This window comes from Elgaria multicarinata, chromosome 8 (assembly GCF_023053635.1).
Source record: "Elgaria multicarinata webbii isolate HBS135686 ecotype San Diego chromosome 8, rElgMul1.1.pri, whole genome shotgun sequence".
Taxonomy (NCBI): domain Eukaryota; kingdom Metazoa; phylum Chordata; class Lepidosauria; order Squamata; family Anguidae; genus Elgaria; species Elgaria multicarinata.
The window spans coordinates 110,010,923-110,031,756 of NC_086178.1; the positions used below are offsets into that span (position 1 = coordinate 110,010,923).

At 39.3% G+C, this 20,834-nt stretch overlaps 1 protein-coding gene across 9 annotated transcripts in view; it reads left to right on the top strand.

Annotated features, from left to right (window-relative positions):
* Positions 1-20,834, top strand: part of KCNMA1 (potassium calcium-activated channel subfamily M alpha 1) — a 720,064-nt gene that overhangs the window by 319,174 nt on the left and 380,056 nt on the right. For all 9 annotated transcript variants that reach the window (XM_063133182.1, XM_063133180.1, XM_063133181.1 and 6 more), the window contains exon 3: positions 2,060-2,121. In XM_063133182.1, coding sequence (XP_062989252.1) covers positions 2,060-2,121 — 62 coding nt within the window. The remainder of the gene's footprint in view (positions 1-2,059; positions 2,122-20,834) is intronic.

Genomic DNA, 20,834 nt, shown 5'->3' on the forward strand with positions numbered 1-20,834 from the left:
AATTTACAACAGTTTAGAGAAAATGCAACAGTTATAATTATCATGTATCCTCCATGAAATTAAAGGTCAATCATCTATTTGTTTCTTTAACTCAATTGTGCAAATAATTTAGCAGCTCTGTCTGTGGTGTATTAATTAATGCAAATATATAGTCAGTGGTTTGTAAAATATATTTCCTTATGTAGCTTTACAACAGCAGCAGATATTTATAAAATCAACATTCTTAGCTTTACATCAACTTTTTCTAGAACTAGGAAAAAAATAAGTACAGTGCCTTCTTAAACATATTCGGTTAAAAGTATCAAACCCACAGATGATCGTGCATCTGTTTCACCCTTAGTAAAATCTGTCAGCAATAGCAATTTTGCAATTGCCTTTTATGTTGTAGTATTGCAAAGACCAAAACATCTTACCACCCCACCTACCTGGCAACCAGCTACTCCAGGAAGGACCCTATTGGATTAGAAACAGTATACTCCTGCCCATATTGTGTTCAGGGTGAAACATTGACTACATGCTTCAAAACTTTACGGTACTAGATGACATTTAATAAAAAAAATCCTACAGATTTATGATGGGTCACTGAGAAGATTACCTGGCTCAAAAGTTGCTTTGTTGTTTGCTATTGACCCCACTAGCTTGGCCCACAATCTGCCAGATCCTGCTGTGCTTTTTCAGTGATCCAGTAGGTAATAAAATTGCACATTTCTGACAATAGCTGGGTATACAAGAATCTATCACAATATTTCAAAGTTCTCTTGTCAACAAAAAGGTTTTCACAAGCCTAAAGCTGAGCGGTGGGGTGCTTTGGCAGGCCTTTCATAAAGCATGTTTCACCGGTGGTTGTATACTGAGAAGGACCTACTCTAGGTACCACAGAAAGGGCTCATCTACACCAAGCAGGATATTCCACTATGAAAGCGGTATGAAAGTGGTATATAAAAGGCAGGAGCCACACTGCTGCTTTATAGCGGTATTGAAGTGCACTGCAGGATTTACGCTACTGCTTTATAGTGCTTTATAAGCCTCGTGTGGCGCAGAGTGGTAAAGCAGCAGTTTCTGCAGCTGAAACTCTCCCCACGGCCTGAGTTTGATCCCAGCGGAAGCTGGTTTCAGGCAGCCGGCTCAGGTCGACTCAGCCTTCCATCCTCCCTAGGTCGGTAAAATGACTACCCAGTTAGCTGGGGGAAAGGTAATAACGGCCGGGGAAGGCAACAGCAAACCACCCCGCTATAAGGCCTGCCAAGAAAACATCAGCAAAAGCTGGCGTCCCTCCAAGAGTCAGTAATGACTCAGTGCTTGCACGAGAGGTTCCTTTCCTTTCCTTTATAGTGGTACTAAAGTGCACTGACAACTGTTGGGGCCTATGACACATACCATATACCACTTTCACCGTGTTATCTCCTGCTTGGTGTAGATGTGTCATGGGCCTCAACAGTTGTCAGTGCACTTCAGAACCACTATGAAGCAGTAGAGTAGATCCTGCAGTGCACTTCAATACCGCTATAAAGCAGCAGTGTGGCTCCTGCCTTTTATATACCACTTTCATACCACTTTCATAGTGGAATATCCTGCTTGGGGTAGATGAGCCCAAAGTCTAAATTCCTGACAGGATGTGGCCTGGAGAAGAGGCTCTGCTGAAGACCTCAGTGCCTATGGACATTTGTATGGGAGATAACTATACAGTGTAAATTGGGCCAAACAGGAGGAGGCATTCTGCCTTGGATAACAGATTAAAATGTAGCAAATGGTCAATTACCTTGTCTATTATTATATTACCACCATTGGACACCATCTGGATTTTCTGACACAAGCACCATAATGGATTTGGCTATCTCTAGTTGCATATATTTCCAACAGGACCTTTAGTTTTGTCAAAGCCTCCAAGCATGATTCTTGTTTTGGGTAAAGCAGAAATAATTAAAACAGAACTAAAAAATGCACGTACTTTTCCCACATTCCTTTTTTGGGAGGGGGGGGGATTGTTTGCTTGTTTGTATAATAAATGCTTCAGTTGTACCCTGTAAAGTGATTGCCTTTTTTCTTTTCACTTTTGCAGGTCGTTTTAGTCTTCGCTCTTAGTATTGGTGCTCTTGTAATATACTTCATAGATTCGTCAAAGTGAGTATTCTAAGACACTTCCTTTTCCTTTCCACCCCCTCTAAAGCAATTATGAGACTTTAAATTGCTCCATTCATCTACTTCAGCTGAAAGCTTTGTACTCATCACCTGCGTACAATAAGAGAAGGGGGGGGCAGGAATCAAAATACTGCAGTCTCTCAGACTTACTTGCAAAGGTATTGGGAAAGTTATTTTGCATTTTTTTGTAGTACTTCATGTTTTGAGATGGGAGAAGAATAATTGCTGTTTTCAAAATATGCACAGTGTAGACAAATTATGTTCTTGATGTCAGTATGTTAAATATCAGTTCATATAAAAAACAGCATTATAATGGCATAACACAGGAAAGCTGATCCATGAAAATTCAGATCTGTAAGAATCATAATATATGCCTAACTACGGAGGACCCAATTAGACGTTGTAGGTGATGCCTGGCTACCACTGAATAAAGCCAACATGCATCTAGTCCTTCCCTCTTCCGTAGAAGTACCATCATGTTGTGATGTCATCAGGGAGCATAGAACATCATGACATCACAATACAAGTTCAGCTAGGAAGCAGCCATTTGCAATGGCAGCTGTACACTGCTGGCATTATTAGAGCCAGACTAGATACTATATGCATTGTCAGGCCATTCTAGATATCATACAGGGGTGGGCAACTTGTGGGCCTCCAGATGTTGTAGGACTGCTACTCCCATCAGCCCCAGCCAGGATAGCCAATGGTTAGGGATGATGGCAGTTGCAGTCCAACAACTGAAAGGACATATATTGCCCAACCCTGCCGTAATACCTAGTTTGACCCTGATAATACCAGGAATGTCTTTAAAAATTTAGCCAGATTTTTTTCCATGGTAGCATTCAGTCTATTGGAGAATTTAGGGTCCTGAAAATAATCCAATGTTTTATTTTGTAGTTATCAATGGCTGCTGATGTATGGTAGGATAACATTGTTTTATGTCCAAAACATGCCACAATTTCATCATAATGTATTTCTGTAGTTCAGCAATATAAGGATCGTCATGGTGGGTTTTTTTCAGTTATATGATTATAATGTATCTTTAGTTAATAAACACATCTATAATTCTGTCTATAGGACAATCAAAATAGCTATAGTTTTTATATAGGAAAGGACTGTTGCTTTGGCAGCCCAAATGATTGCATGTACGAAATATTGCTTGTTTGGCTAGTTTCACGCATTGGGGAGGATTGAATACATAACATAAAGCTGATTCAAGTTCTGTTCATTTCATTGGAGAGATTTAAGCAAGTGTCTATGGGATGAGTAAAGTATTCTCACTCCATCTGACTAGCTTGATTCTCTTACTTGAACAGGTGTGTGCAACTCACCTGACCAAGAAAACTACAACTATATGGATAGACCACACTTAGTAACAGATTTATAAATTCCACTGTGTGTTTTGGGCTTCAAGAATTACTTTCTGGGTTGTGTTCCAGGCCACTGTCAAGCCAAATTACACAACATGGTTCCACCAAATATATATTATTACTCAAAGTGTATTAGAGAATAGGAAAACTTTGCAATGATAAAACAAGCAAGGTTCATTACTACTTACAGTATAATTAGGACAATTAGAATTATATTAGAAACTAGCATTTTCTTATTAACATTAAATTTCTATTCCTCTCTCAACCAACAAAACAATCTTTATAGAAATCTTATATTTACCTTACTGGTAGGCATACTTGGCAGAGCTTAAGTAATTATATTTGGTAGGTTTCTTGTTTTCCCAGGACCTCTCTGCTCAACCAAGTTAAAATACTCACTCATACCTAGCATTATCTTCAGTCCTTATCGTAACATACATCTGTATAGGTGACTCAAAAAGGAGCTTCAGACCTAGTCATAGTTCTTGCACATATTTTTCACATCTAACCCAGAGGGCTTCTTCCTAACACAGCCAGACTTGCAGCTAACTTTAGAAGCATCCTTGTGAAGGTCCTTTTTCTCCTTAATCAAGAATCTTTTTTACTTCCAACTATTTTTTACCAACCCACCTACGGCATGTTTTTTGCCCTAGTTCCAAAACACGTTTTAGTTCAAACTAGTTTACAGAATCTATTGAACTAATCACTCTATACTTAGCTAGACCGAAGGTTTATCCAGGGATCATCCCGGGGTCATCCCTGTTAATGTAAATGACACACAGGATATCCCGGGAGCAGGCAGGGACGACCCCGGGATGATCTAGCTAAGGCCACAGTTAGTATGCGGGGATTACAATGTTTTGTTTTGTTTCATCAACAAGGCATTTTACATTCATACTTTGTGACAGTTAGCTCTTCCACTAAAATGAATGGGACTTATAAGTGCCTGCTTATCCTGGGTTTACAGCTGAGATACAATTGTAAAAAATGTTGCAAACATTTGTGTCATCTAAGTATTTGTCAGGGCGTCAGGGTTAGCTGCTACATAATGTGTGAAAGACCCTATGTGGTTTGTGTGTGGCTGGGCAAGCAGTGTTGCTGGATTTCGTTTAAGTGATATCCTATAGTTTGTTGTGCAAGACTACAGGTGGAATCAGGTGCAAAGGTGGTGGTACTGCTGCAGTGTTATGCCTCCTAGTGTTGTACCAGTGCATCAAAAAATCTGGTGCTAGGATTGCACCAAATCTTTTCAAATTTGATACTGACTTTGAAAGTAGCATTTTGTACAAATTTTATTCATGGCTACCCTGAATGGGTTTTAGCCGAACACATATTATCACACATTATTACATAAAAAATTAAAATTAGCTGAACTCTGTACAGCAATTACTCCTATCAGCACACATCTTCTACAGTAAACATATCCTAATTTCTCATTGTACTCTGTATATCTATGGTATATCTATTGTTTACAATCATCCACCTGAACGTGTTCCTTCCTAATTTTTGCAGCTCTTACCGCAAAATAGGCCAAATTCAGTAGGGTCCATTTCTCTGCCGTTAGTAGGTAGCCTGATTTCGCTTGGTCTATTAAATGCACCATAGGGGCCAAATACCTAGCTAAATATTTATTCCTAGGGCTATTGTATAATCTGCAGTATAATATATAGTGAATAGAGTCCTCCACCTCTTGTTCTCCATATTACCAGAAAAATACTCACTTCATTGAAAATGCATGGATGCCGGTCAGTGAGTGTCCTTGTATCACTCTGGCTGCTGCTATTTCTTTGTACGGTCTTTCTTTTCTTTCTTTGCCCTCTCTGAGGTCTAGAAAGAAAAAGCAAGGAGGCACCAATTGCTGGGAAAGAAAGGAAGGGGACATCCAGGTGCACAAGGACATGTTGTTGTTGTTGTTGTTGTTGTTGTACGCAGAATGTGTGTTTTTTTTTTAACAGAGTTCTCCCTCAGGGCTATTTGTACACTGTTGCAATTTATGTTACAACAGTGTGCAGATGCCAGGTTGAAACTGGTTGTTCAAGAGTGACCTAAGGAAGAACTCTGTTATAAAGAGCTTGTGCATTTGGAAATCATCTTTTTTACTCACCCTCACTGTGCTCAGCCTCATTGGTTCTCACTGCAATTTTATCCTATTGGCTGTGGCAACCCACCTGACTGTGTCTGAATATCTGGCCATTATGACATCATTTCAGATTTATAGTGACATAATCAGCAAAATCATAAGAGTCACCACAACCAATAGTATGAAAGAGCAGTGTGGACAAATGAAACCAAGGGCAGTGAGGAAAGAGAAAGAAGATTGTGCCAAGGGAAAACCCCATCAAAACAATGTAAACTTATCTTCTACATGTGCAACCTCACCCCACAAAAGACAAAACAAAAACGAAAAGGAGGCACATGTTAACATTTACGAAAATAAACTTGAAGCTAAGTAAGTAGTTTTGGCTCAGCTTTATATGACACAACTGTAGAACAGAAGGCCAACTATTGGTGCAGCTGTGTCATGAAAGTTCTTGTTCTATGGCTGTGGTTCCCAATTAGCTAAGTACAATGATTTAGTTAGGAATATAAAGACGAATTTAATTTTACTAACGTCTAGTTTACAATTGAACAAATTATGACTTGTCTAGCAGCTACTAAACCTAAATGTGATGGGAGAAATCATGCCTCTTTTTGTCCTAAACAATCCCTTCCACATCCGGTTCAATATTTCCTACTTTTAATCTCAAATCTGGATCAACATCAAGCCAATTTCTATGCTTGTTCTTCATATAACAAAATGTCGAAAATGTTTGTTTATAAAGATATGTAGAACAAAAGGGAACTAGATGTTTCAAAGCTTTTTCACCTAACTTCTTATAATCAGGAGAAACCTTCACCCAGATTTGGTCCATTCTATATTCTTTGAAAAATGATTTCAATGAACCATCACAGGTCATGTCAACAAGTGCATCTTGCTCTTCTGCAAATAGAGTTGTTAGTTGTACATCACCACATTCAAAAGGATTCCTTCTCCATGAGTTTTCAGGACTAGGTGCAGGGAAGTAATCTCTGAAGCTAGTCGCTAAATCACGCAGATGCTCAATGATGTTATATTTTACTTCTGGTAGGAATTTGTCAGCAGTGGACTCCAGAAATGAATGGTGAATATGTGAATGGTGCCACGGACCCCCTGGGTGGGTTGCGTGGACCCCCTGGGGTCCGCGGACCCCCAATTGGGAACCACTGCTCTAGGGGAAGAAAAGGTTGTGATGCAGGTGCTATGTACAGCCCTATCCTTGTTGGCAAGACAAGGAATCTCACTTATACTACTGTAATGCTAACTATACAAAATGCAGATCAACCCAGAAACAAGTATTCGGGTATGAAGGTGTAAGAATACTAAATATCTCTTACTGATTATGGACAGATGTAGAGGTGCCACACAATGATGAGCAATGTCAAGTACTCCATCCCACTGATGTATGTGGGAATGGGACAAAAGCAAGGAGTGAGACAGAGTGAGAACAATAACAAGGTAGAAACCTGCTGAATGCAGGGCGTGTGCAGGAAAGTGGTGATGTTTTAGTAGATAACTGGGTTTAGTTGTTCTCATTTTGTATGTTTTCATTTTGTTGAAGGACGCCTTGAGTCTTTAATGAGAAAGGAATATAAAAAACCTATAAATAAACAAAGAAAGAAAGACCGTCAAAAACTAACTTATATCTTGAGCTAGAGTTACCATTTAAAGTTCATGACCCTTGGGCTTCCTTGGAATTTAGTTCATGAATAATTCAATAAGTTGCTAGTGATGCCACTAAATATCATAAAATCAGCCCTTGATCCCAGCATCTCTTGGAAGAGTTGAATGGATTTACATCTGTGTCATAAGTGGTTGATAATTAAATGTTCTACCAACCCGAAATCTAGAAGAATACAAGCAAAACTCTTGCAACTGGATATTGAAGGGCAAGTTTAATAGAGGTGTTGGGCAAGCTGTCTTTCAGAGAAACTAGAAATCCCTTCATCTATTGTTGGTGGTCTTGTAGTAGCACAGTCAACCTCCTGTTCCTACAGCCTCTTTGGGATTGCTAAAATGGGAGACGGTACCATACATAGCCATTTGGGTGTTTGGCTTGATGGGGGATATGGACAGGCCTGGTTTCCAAAGGGTGTGATGCTCCTGTGCAGGCAGCATGCCTCACTCAATTTTCAACAATACACTTCTGTAAATTATTTGTCTCAGCTCTTGTTTTGACTCTGGCCAAATCTAATGTTAATTGCATTAGAACCAGCAACTTCCCCCTGATGTTTCTTTGTAGTAAAGCTGAGCCATTACTAATAACTGAACTATTTGAGGAACCTGCCTGCTTTGGCAATCCTATCAATGGGCTTCCAGAAACCATTTGATGAAAGTAGGAGTGGGCAACTAAAATTGGGTGGGGCCAGATGATTTCCCGCTCAGCCTTACACAGAATAAATGACAAAGGGCATGACCATGAACTTTGTCATCATGGGACATGGTCCCCAATGGCCACGTCAAGAGGATGATTCTCCTGGTGTGTCCACCAGGAACCAGCTTTGCTGCACATGGGCCTTCTCCCAGTGGACTTATTTGGTGATGCCCTGGACTGCTAATGGACAGTTCTCACAGTAGAAGGGTTCCCCAAGGATCTGTATTGTAGCCAGTGCATTTAAAATTATTCATAAATGATCTGGAGTTATCGTTGAGCAGTGAGATGGCTCACATTTGCTGATGACATCAAATTATTTAGGGTGGTTAAAACAAAAAGAGTTAAGAGCTCCAAAAGAACATCTCCAAATTAGGAGAAAGGGTGTTAAAATGACACATGTGGTTCAGTTTAAGCAAACTGATGCACAGTGGGACAGAAATTCTAACTTCATATGTATGCTGAAGGGTTCTGAGCAGGTGATGACTAACCAGGAAAGCGATCTTAGGGTTGTGGGGAATTACTAAATGAAAATGAAAATCCAGTGTGCATCTGCTGTGAAAAAGGCATATTCCATGTTGTAGATCATGGAGAGTAAGGCTATTAATGAATAGCAGTCATGATGGCTATATATTATCTCTGGTATTAGAGCCAAGGCTAGATGCCTCTGAACACCAGTTGCTGGGGACCATGACTGGGAAAGTGCTACTGCACAGATGTGCTTGTAGGTTTCCTGTTGGCATCTAGTTGGCCACTGTTGGAACAGAATGCTGGACTACATAGGCCTTTGGTCTGAATCAGCATGGCTGTTCTTATGTTCTTTGTGTTTGCTTGAACTTTATATAGGTCACTTAATTAGGGCTTTACTCCATCTTCTAGGCTTACTTTCCACCTTCTGAAAACTGAACAGTGAATGAAAGCTCATTCTAAGAAAAATTGCCAACTCGAAGAACGTCAAACCAAACTGTTATTAGCACACCTCCCTTCTTTGTTTGGGGGAAATTGCCATTGCTTGTCTGGTGGTTACAAAGAAATGCTGCACTCAGCTCTCTAGAGTAAGATATTCTGACTCAATTCCTCACATTAAAGGCTGAACAGAGCTCTAATAAGCCCGTGTACAATCAAATGGAGTGAAATATTAGCCTGTTAAAATTTCCAGACAAGTCTTATGTTTAGTAGACGTCATGTCATAATTGTTTTACATTTGTGATGACTGAAAAACAAAGAATGAAAAAAAAACCCAAAGGGGAAGTGAGGAATATTCCCACAGTGGCAGAAAAAGCCAAAAGGAAGGAACACTCCCTGATGGACCATAAGTGCAATAATGAACAATAACATTTTGTGTGAAAGAAAGATGTGACAATAATAAATATATTATAAATGCAATATTAGGTTCAATAAACATGAGCAAATGTAGAAATATATGGTACACAAGTCTTGTCTGGTTGATATGAAGGGTATCACTGAATGCTACAAAGTATCCACTCATAGCAGTCCAGTTGTCTAACTACTGTAAAGATCACTGTCAGTGGGAGGCAGGTCAGCTTGCCCATTTCGTACGGTTGTAATCATGAGTATGGAAAACAATTGTTAGAGGGACCTTGAATATGTTCCTATGTGTTGGTCTCTGCGACCAATATTTAGTACTGAAATAAAATAAAATGCCTCTGGCTGGACATTTTACAGCTAGTCAAGTCAAGAGGTATTTGAGACATTTTCAAATCCCAACAAACCTGGTGACTATTTTTCAAAGTGTCACATTGCATCAGTCATTTCTGGATTTGCTTCTCATATTGAAAACAGTTTTCAGCAGAGAAAACAGAAGTCTTGTTACAAAATAACTATCAATTGTGGGCACAGAACAGTGCCCAGAAACAAGATGGGGGATACTTGGCTCAGCAATACTACAAACGAGAAGGATCTTGGAATTGTTGTAGATCACAAGCTGAATATGAGCCAATAGTGTGATATGGATGCAAGAATTGAAGTATAGCTTCCAAATCACGTGAGGTACTGGTTCCTCTCTATTCGGCCCTGGTTAGGCCTCATCTAGAGTATTGCGTCCAGTTCTGGGCTCCACAATTCAAGAAGGATGCAGACAAGCTGGAGCGTGTCCAGAGGAGGGCAACCAGGATGATCAGGGGTCTGGAAACAAAGCCCTATGAAGATAGACTGAAAGAACTGGGCATGTTTAGCCTGGAGAAGAGAAGATTGAGGGGAGGCATGATAGCACTCTTCAAATACTTGAAAGGATGTCACACAGAGGAGGGCCAGGATCTCTTCTCAATCCTCCCAGAGTGCATGACACGGAATAATGGGCTCAAGTTAAAGGAAGCCAGATTCCAGCTGGACATCAGGAAAAACTTCCTGACTGTTAGAGCAGTACAACAATGGAACCAGTTACCTAGGGAGGTTGTGGGCTCTCCCACACTAGAGGCGTTCAAGAGGCAGCTGGACAGCCATCTGTCAGGGATGCTTTAGAGTGGATTCCTGCATTGAGCAGGGGGTTGGACTCGATGGCCTTGTAGGCCCCTTCCAACTCTGCTATTCTATGATTCTAAGAGAGAGGAACCTCAGGCTTGCAGACCAAATCTGGGCCACAAGTACTTCCAATCTAGCCTTCTGGGATCAACCTGATGTCTACACTCCCTTTCCCCTCACCCACCAATTGTTTTCTGGATTCTTGGCTTTCATGCAACGTTTTTCTCGTTCTAAAAATGTTGTAATGTTTCTCCTAAGGCTTTAAGCTAAAATATACTGGCATTTTAAGCATCCTCTCTTTTGCGTTCAGCCCTACCCACCTCTGAAAAGCTTTTCCAAAATTGAATTTGGCTTCTGGGCTTAAAGCGGTTCAACACCCTAAAAAGGATATTCAGAATGGAGCAAGGTTATTACTTTGCAATTCATTGGCACCACTGCAGAGCAGAAGTAAACATACTGCTGTCTTCGCTTAGTAGCTGTTTGTTCATTTAAACAAATGTCCAAGTGAACTGAAGTGAAACCTGACCTTTTGCACTGCTATGCTTGTGCCTTCTAAAATAACATCGGGTTCAACACAGCAACAAGTTCTCTTTTTCTCAGATTCTATTTTTCTCAGATTCTATGAAAATGAATGGAAACTTCCCAAGAGCCTTTGATTAGGCTCATCCTGAATTTCAAAAAGGGCTGTATCAATTTTAATTTATACTCTCAATCAACGAGAATAAGCTTTCCGAATTACAAGGTGTACATTCTAAATATTGGATGGTCGATGCTGGATTGTTTTCAATTGTATACTCACTGGGAAAAGAGAATGGCTATAGCTTAAACCTGCTGTGAGGCAAAACACTTTGATAAAATTGCTCACATCTGTTTCAACACAGATGTCACAATTATCTCCTACAGAGGTGTCCAATGCCTCTTCAGTGTCAATTATTGTCACCGAATGATATGGACACCACTTGCCTGATTGATCCTTGAGTTTGTGGTTGGTAAAAGCTAGTCAGGAGGGCTATCTCTGCTGATAATTATAAATAATGTCCTGTGTCAGGGATAGATGCTAGCTTCCTTGAAGCAGGCTGCGAGTGCGATACACCCTATTATTAAAAGGCAATCATTTGGTCTATTTATTTCAAAACGTCCATATTTGGGTAATGTGATCAAGTGGGCAGTGGCAAGCCAAGCAGGCCCAGGGTTCAAGACCCATATCAATTGGGGTTCAGGCTATGGCATGGAACAGATTTCTTTGACAGCTCTGATGGGCAAACTTTTTCTGGAGATCAACAGTGGGAGTGAGTCTCTGTTAGTACTTTGAGAACTCCCGGTGGCTTCGATACAAAGTAAGCCTAGCTTAAGTGAATAGTGGGCGGAGGCACCATCCTTTAATGTTTTTAGTTCTACTTGGCTGTCTGGTGCCAGATGGTGGTAATCCATTCCTCGAATTAATGCCTGAATGCTGTTATGATTGGATGAGAACCAAGACGACAAGATAGAAGTCCAATAAACAATAGTAAATACAGAAATATTTAAACCAGCTGAGCCTCTTGGATCTTGCTTATATTCTTCGTGTGTTAAATCCTGCTTGGATTATTGCAATGCACTTTATATGGGGCTGAAGGCTCAGTTGGCATAGAATGTGGCTGCTCATTTATGGGCTACTACTTCTCTTCTGTTGCCATGATTGCATTGGCTGCCTAGGAGCTTCTAAGCCTGATGCATTGTGCAGGTATTGCATTGTTCATTTTACTTTTATTTATTTACTTTGTTTTTATCCTCTAGGTTGCCCTGAGAACCTCTTAATAGGGAGCCTAAAACCATTAATGCTTAACTAAATGAACAAACAAGCCAGAACAACAAGAGCAGATTAAAAGTCAAGTAGCAGGTAGTGTAGGAAGCAAGGTTCAGGGAGCAAGTAGCAAAGTCAGTGCAGCCAGAAACAAGACCTGCAGGACTATCAGCAGCTTACAGACAGCAGACATATGCATTGATGGCCAGACTGATAACTGCGGAAACCCTGCCTTTGACATGAAGTCCCAAGTGGCGTCACTCAGGTCTGAAGGCCTCAAATTGGTTCTGACTTTTCATCTGAGAGGTCTGGACTAAAAGTTGCATGCTCAAAGTCACAGTTGTGTCCTCTCCCTCCTCAGGGAAGTCCTGAGGGAGTTTCCCTGAGGAAGTCCTCAGGGAACTCCTTGGGGAGTTTCCCTCTTGAGACTCTGTCTGACTTAGGATTTAGGAGTGGTGAGATTTAGGAGTGGTGAGACCTTTTGGGACAGGTGATTCTGGGTCATGACAGGACACAGGATTGTGAAATAGAGGGGGGGAGGAGCCAGCGAAAAGATGGATCAGTAGGGCATTTCTTTGCTCTGGGATGGTGAGTCCAAATAATCTTATCACCTAAAGCTAACGGGCTGAGAGTGGCGAAGAATTGTATGTGAAGCTTTGAGCTAAAGGCGGCGGGAAAGAATAAACTATTTTAATACGCGAAATGGACAATTAGGCTGTAGAAAAGCGGGGGCCTGGAGAAGTGGATTTCTCTGAGCACTGTCCCTGACGGAGCAAAGGAAAACTTTGTTGGAAGATAGCCAGCGTCAGGAGAGTGATTGATGGTGATTGCCCCATTTCAGTAATTACTGTTTAACTACGGTAATAAATCCCCCGCCTGTGTGCTCAGATGCGTCACGGCAATTGTGAAAGCGAAACTAAAAGAGCAGCCCGTAAACAAAGTAAAGTCAAAACCAATTTATGCCACCAAAAAAGAAGAAACAATTTGAGAAGCCTAAGTGGCAAAGGAAACATCCGTCTAATAACACAGCCTCGCATCTCCAAAAATTAACTGATTTGAATGGAAATAGCGAGCAGAGCGAGCAGAGCCAAGGAGAAGTGGAAATGGCCGCCAAAGCTGGCATGGAGCCAGACTCACAGCCTGCAACGATTGCGGAAATGACAGTTTTATTAAAAGGCATGAAAGAAGCGATCTTTGGGGAAATTGAGAATGAAGCTGGAAAAATAAATAAGCGTGTGGATAAATTAGCTGCAGAGATTGCTAAGAATGATAAGCAATTAAAGTTTCTCAAAACAGAAGTGGACCAGGTGGGAAAGCAAGTGCAGCAGATGCAGGAAGAGCATGAGTTAAAATTTGATGACCATGAGAAGAGATTGATTTATTTGGAAGTTCAAAGCAGAAGATCGTCACTCCGCCTTCGTAATTTTGTGGAGAAGAAAGGGGGGGACCTCAGAAAGATCTTGCCACGCTGGTTTAAAGAACTGGTCCCAACCCTGGAAATTGGAGAAGATGAAGTGGAGCATGTTCACAGGGTTGGAGGCTACAGACGCGGTTCAACTCCAAGAAATGTCTTGCTGAAATTTTCAAATTATTTCAAAAAAGAGTAGCTGATGGGTGAGCTGAGATCATTGGGAGAGCTGAAGTTTCAAGGAGTTCCAGTGCAAATTTATAATAATCTATGTCAACAAACTTTAGAATGGAGGCGCAGCATCAAGCCTATAACAGCGGAGTTGAAGAAAAGATCGATAACCTATGCTTGGGGGTACCCAGTCTTTTTGCGGTTTACATATAAGGAGAAATATTATAAAGTTTTTTCTTTACAGCAAGGTTTGGAGTTACTTGAAAGTTTAGATTTGGGTCCCCGAGATGACGTTGGCGATGGTTCAAAGGAGGAGGATGGTGAAGAAAGAGGAGCTGCAGGGGGTGGGATGTAAATTGGATAACATTGAGATGATAAGTAGTATTGAATTAATTAGAAGCCTTGCTGGTTCTGTATCCTGGCTCACTTCCCCCCAAGGGTTAATAATTAATGGCCGGAGTGTTAGACTCCCGGGGAATTAATGGGGGGAAAAGATATGGGATGGAGGGGGGGAGAAGATTGGTTGGGTGGGAGGGAGGGATTTGAAAGGGGGTTTATGTTTTTATGTATGTAAATTTGAATCTCAACACACAAGGGATCAGAAAGAATATCAAAGAATTAAGTACGGATAAGAAGATAAAAATCTCAACGCTCAATGTCAAGGGTCTGGGGGCAGTCGTGAAAAGGAGGAGAATTGAACAATTATTAAATAGAGAAGGTTCTGATATTATATTCTTGCAGGAAACGCATCAATGTAACGATCAGACAAATGAAATCCATCTGAAATGGTCAGTCTATTATGAAAAGTCGTTGGGGACCTCAAAAAAATGGAGTGGCCATTTTGATTTCAAAAAGAAGTGGATTTACCTTGGAGAATATTAAAAAGGATGGGAATGGTAGATATCTTTTGATTAAAGGCCAAATTGAAGGGAAAATGTATACTTTGATTAATGTTTATGCACCAAATGATAAACAAAGAGAATTTTATGAAGAGTTATTTAGAGAAATAGAAGAATTTAAGGAAGGATATGTTATTTTGGCTGGAGATTTTAACATGGTTATGGACAATAGAGGAGACAGGTCAAACCCCACTAATGCAGAAAAGAGAAATAATATTACTATTTTAAATAAATTAATTAAAGATAAGGATTTTGTTAATGGGTGGAGAGTTCTTAGGGGGGCGGATCCTGGTTTTACTTTTTATTCTCCAGTCCACCATACATATTCTAGGATAGATCATATCTTTGTCTCTAGAGAGTTTGTAACTAAGCTATGCAGAATGGAACTAGGGGTAATCAGAGTAACAGATCATGCATTGGTAAGTTTAGATTTTAAAGTTAGTAAGGATTACAGAGAAGCGTTAAGGTGGAGACTGAATACTAAGATACTTAAGCATACCAAAGTGGTTGAAAAAATGCAAGAGGAATTGTCAGAAACCTGGGAAATAAATGAAAAGGGAGGAACAATGACGGCAGTTGTTTGGGATACCATGAAGGCTGTAACAAGGGGGATTTGTATTAGGGAAACGTGTAACTTAAAAAGACAACAGGATGCATTGCAGGTTAGGTTAGAGAAAGAGATAAAAAATTGGGAAAAAAATATTGGCAAACTAAAAATAAACATAATTTAATAGAATTACAAGCAAAGAAAAAAGAATTAGAGAATATAAATTTAGAAGAAGTTCAGAAAAAATTAATTTATATGAAAAGAGAATATTTCCAAAATAGTAATAAGAATTCTAAAATGCTTGCTAAACTCACACAAAAGGAAAAAGCTAAGAATGGGATAGGATCAGTTAAAAATAAGCAAGGGAATTATTGTCACATAATGAAGGATAAAATAAAAAAAAAATCAGGAATTTTATGAAGAATTATATAAGGAAAAAGATACTCAAAAGAAGAGGATAGAAGTGTGTGTGGATAAATATTTGAAGAAGGGATTGGAAAAAGAGCATAAAGAATTAATGGAAAAAACTATATCTCAAAGTGAAATAGAAGAGGCTATAGAGAAGTTGAAAGTGGGTAAATCACCTGGGGCAGATGGTCTAGGATCAGAGTATTACAAAGTTTTTAAATCATTATTAGTGCCAAAATTATTGAAATTATATAATGCTATATTGGAAGGTGAGAGGATTCCAGAATCATGGGAGCACTCGTTAATAATTTTAATTCTGAAGCTGGATAAGGATTTGACTCTCCCTGATTCGTTAAGATCAATTTAGTTAATAAATCAAGATGCAAATTTTTTCCCAACTATTTTGGCAAAACGATTAAATAAATTCATAGCTAAATATGTAGGGGAAGACCAATGTGGATTTATAGCAGGTAGACAAATGCATAGTTTAGTGGGAAGAGTTTTAAATGCAATACAGGGGATAAAAAAGTTAAAGATTAAAGCGGGAATTTTAGCGCTGGATATTTTTAAGGCTTTTGATTGTGTGAGTTGGCAAGCATTAAAGATGGTTTTAAATAAAATGGGATTTGGAAAAAAATTTAAAGCTCCAATAGAGCAGTTATACTCCCAAAATACAGCTGTAGTGGTAGTAAATGATGGAGTTACGGATAAGATACGACTAGCCAGAGGGACAAGACAAGGATGTCCACTCTCGCCTGTCCTGTTTGTATTGGTTATGGAATTATTGGCAAATGTAATAAGAGATGATGGGGAGATAGAAGGGATAGGTAGTATTAATAAAATAAAATTGAACATGTTTGCGGATGATACATTGTTAACTATTAAAGATCCAGTAGCAAAGATGGAAAGAATTAAACAGCAGTTGAAAGAATTTGAAGAAATTACTGGGTTAAGAATAAACTGGGCAAAATCAGAGTTGATGTTATTTAATTATACTAAAAAGGAGGAAAAGGAATGGGAAGGGAAAGCAATGGAAATAAGAATTAAAGAACAGATTAGATATTTGGGAATTAGGATTACTAAAAATTTAGAAAATTTAGAAAAGAGAATTTAAGTGGTTTGAAAAAAGAGATATTAGAAAAATTAAAAAATATAAAAGACTGAACCTTTCATGGTTTGGAAGAATAGCATTAATAAAGATGAAGATTTTACCAAAGATTAATTTTGTTTTTAGGATGCTACCAATAAAAATCTCAGATATAGAGTTAAAAAGTTGACAGAATATTATAAATAATTATTGTAATGTGGAGAAGAAAGCCAGGATAAATAAAAGTAAATGGTATTTAAGCCAAAAAAAGGGAGGATTGGGACTCCCAAACATTAACTTATACTATGTAGCAAATAGGTTAAGACATATTGTAGAAGCAATTTTAGGGGTAGGTGATTTAGAGTGGATGGAGGACAAAACTATAAGCAATATAGAATTAAATCTGGACAATGTATTTTTTAAGGAAGGAGGTAAAAAATGGGTTGAAGATATAGGTAATCAGCTCTTGAAGTTCCATTGGGAACTTTGGAGCAAATATAAAAAGGAGTTGCTTCCAAGCAGCTCCCCTTTAACACCGGTAATAATGTTAAAGAATTTTCCTGAAGATTTAAAGAATAGATTAAGTAAAGTTTTAATAGAGAAAAACAAAATGAAATTAAGAGAATGGTTAAGAGGGATGAATACAAGAGAAAAGATGGAAGAGGTTCTAAAAGATAGAAAATTAACTTGGTTAAATTATTGGCAATTGGAACAATGGACCAAAAATTGGGTAAGAGAAAATGGAAAGTGTAGAGAGATGTCGAAGTTCGAGAAATTAATTGATAAAAAAGAAATTGATAAGGGAGAGAATACAGTGACAAAAGGTTTAATGAGTCAAATACATAATATACTACTTGAGAAAGGTTCGATGGATAGTGTAGGAAAATCGGTTTGGGAGACAGATTTGAAGATACAGATAGGACAGCAGAGTTGGGAAGGACTATGGAGACAGAGAGTGTTGAAAAATATGTCAGTGAGAATAAAGGAGAATTATTATAAAAATTTATGAAGGTGGTACCTAACCCCGGTGAGATTAAACAAGATTAATAATCAGCATTCAGCAGATTGTTGGAGAGGCAGTGGTGAAAAAGGAACGTATCTACATATGTGGTGGGAATGTAAATATGTGCAAAAGTTGTGGAAGATGGTGTTTTCAGAGATTGAAGAAATTGTTGGAATGAAAATAGAAGAAACACCAAGAGTCGCATTACTCTCACTGCAAGAAGATTTTAAATGTAGTAAAGAAATTAAGGAATTGATAACGAATTTGTTGACAGCAGCAAGGTTAATCTTAGCTAGGAACTGGAAGATTCAAGGTGATTATTGTATTGAAGAATGGTATAAAGAAGTGTGGGATATTGCTATAAATGATAAACTGACATGTAATATTAAAGTGAGAAGAGGTATAGTAAATGTAAGGAAGGGGTTAAGTGTACAAAGAATTGCTGTTTTTAAGAATCTGTATTCATTGTCTATTGTCCGTTATAGAATTGCAGAAGTATCGCTTATCTCTCCACCTGGCCGTGGGCGTGAGGCCATCTCCTGGCTCCGTCAAGGCGAGAGAAGTGGCCTTGGGGCAATTTGCATCTGTGAAGGGAAAAAATGGCCCATCCGGAGGGAGGGGGGAGTAGAATAGTTGAGTGGCCATAAAAAGTCTACCAAACGTGGGGCCTGGCACCTGAGCTGAAGGACACCTGGCTGGGGAAGTATATTCTGTAACAATGTATTAGTATTGCTGGTATTGGGGTTCAGGGTGTTATTTCTGTATCAATTTTAGTAGCTAATCTGTTGTGTTGCTTGCCTCTTACCCTTCCAATTTCAATAAAGGATTGGGCCTAACCCTTTCAATTTGAGAGCTGTGTGCTTTATTCCAAGATCTGTGCAAAATCCAGTGGACAGCCGGTTTGGCTGAGTGTGGTTTCCTTTACAGTAAAAATGAATGATTTTGAGGGAATTTGGAAAAAGTTCCTAATATTTGTGTTTTCTAAGGGAAGCAGAAGAACCACCAGCAGAAGAAACTATGAGATTCTGGAAACAGGAATGAGATCCCGAGGTGGGGGGTGCACTTTTATGTTGAGTATGATTATGTTAATTCAGAGTGTATGTATTATGTTCTTTTTCTTTTAATTGTATTGCTGTAGGTAAAAATTCAATAAAAATTTATATATATAAAAAAGGATTGTGAAATAGAGGCATGCATTTGAAAAAATATGGATTTAGGTGGGTTAGATGAAGCAATCCAATGTTTTCTTGGCTCTACACCAAGATATATATATATATATATATATATATTCTATTCAGATAGCTCAGAGAGCATAGCTTTGTGTTATTCTGAGCAAAAATGTGTTTTATTGTCTCCTATTATGTTTCTGTTTGCTGAATGGCATATGAACTAAACATTGTTTTGGACACTGAAGTTATTTTAAAAAGAGGGGGAGAAACACACAATTAGCATGTGTTTCTAACATGTTGCTAGTGTGTCAACAAATGAAACATTTTTGTATATGTTACTTGCCTGGGTTTTAACATTAGTTGATCAAAAGAACAGTTAAACTTAGGCATGTTTACCTTTTGCAAATTCTCAATGAAGGTTCCTTTCCCAGGCTCTCAACTCCATGCCATTGTTATGCCAGAGAAAGGCAACCTTGCATCCGAGAGCTTCCCCATTGTCTTTGTTGAGAAGCGGTTTGCTAAGGCAATAGCTGCTATTGACTGTTAAAAGTGGGGGGTCAAGCTTTCTGAAAGGAATGGGTGAAACAAGAAGCATCTGTAATGAAACAGAGTCTGCACCATTTGTGACTGGCCCACTCAGTCTGGCTACTTAGCAGACTTGCAGTGTTTGTGTGTGCATTCCTAGGACGTTCCATGCTGTTCACTACCTGGAATCATGGCAGTCTCCTTCAATTGCTCACCTTAGCTCACAGTAGCCATTTTTTGCTCGTTCAGTAGCTCCTGCAGTAGGTATTGGCAATTTATTTAATTTCATTTCTATACTGCCCAATAGCCAAAGCTCTGCCGATAATGTAACTGTAACCTCCCGTTGTGCCCTACCTTGTGGAGCCCACTCATCTGGAATATTCCCTAACAAAATTCCAACCAACAATCTAATTCGCAACCGCAGTCCATATTCATTTCCATGCCTTTGTCACTATCAGTTTAAAGAAGTTTGAGATGAATCAAAGTATTCGTTGATCAACTTGTCAATAACCCCCAAGTCAAGTGCATTTACCACATGTAGAGAAGGTGCTCCAACCTCTTCAGCATTTTCCTTCTCCGCTTCCAGCTCTACAATATCATTTTTTGAGGGGAGGGGACAGGACTGTACACAAAACTGCAAATGATGATATTTCAGTGAGCTTAACCAGCATGAACCTAAGCTCTTTTCTGAGTAGTCATAGCCAGTTCACGCTGCATCACTGCATTTGTGAATTTGAGATATTTGCCCCAACGTGCATCACATTCTCCTTGCATACAGCTCATCTTATTTGCTATTGCTCATTCTCCCAGTTTGGAAAGATTCTTCTGAAGCTCTTCACAGTACAGTTTGCTTTCATCATTCTGAATGATTTGGAGTCATGTGAAATAGCCTGGCTTACTGCTCACTCCAGATGTTGCAAAAATTGTGGATTATAACCCAATTAAATCAAATAAAAAGGCATCCGGATGCAGTTTCAAAAAGAAGGTTTATTCTCCACCTCAGGTACCAAAAATCTCTTTGTGCAAAGGTCCCCTTCCCTTGCCAATGTAGAAGAAAAAAGGGCCAGGAACAGAAGTTTTCTTTTCATTTTATACAGAGGGAAACATTGTACACATACAATTGGTTGCTAGCTCAAATAGTCACAACTGATCCTCCTCCCTGATTTCCTGACATGCCCAGATGGGGAGAGACCCCGTTGACCTTGCAAAACTCCATTATCACATGATTCCCTTAGCAATGAATCCTGTGATGTTCCTGTGACGTATTCCATTGTCTTTAACTAATCCCCGTTCACCACTCCCTGCCTGGTTTCCCCCCTTGCAATGTCCCCTGGGACATTCCTGTCCCACCTTGCCTACGTGGCAGAAACTTCCCCGCCTCACCTTCCTTCCATCC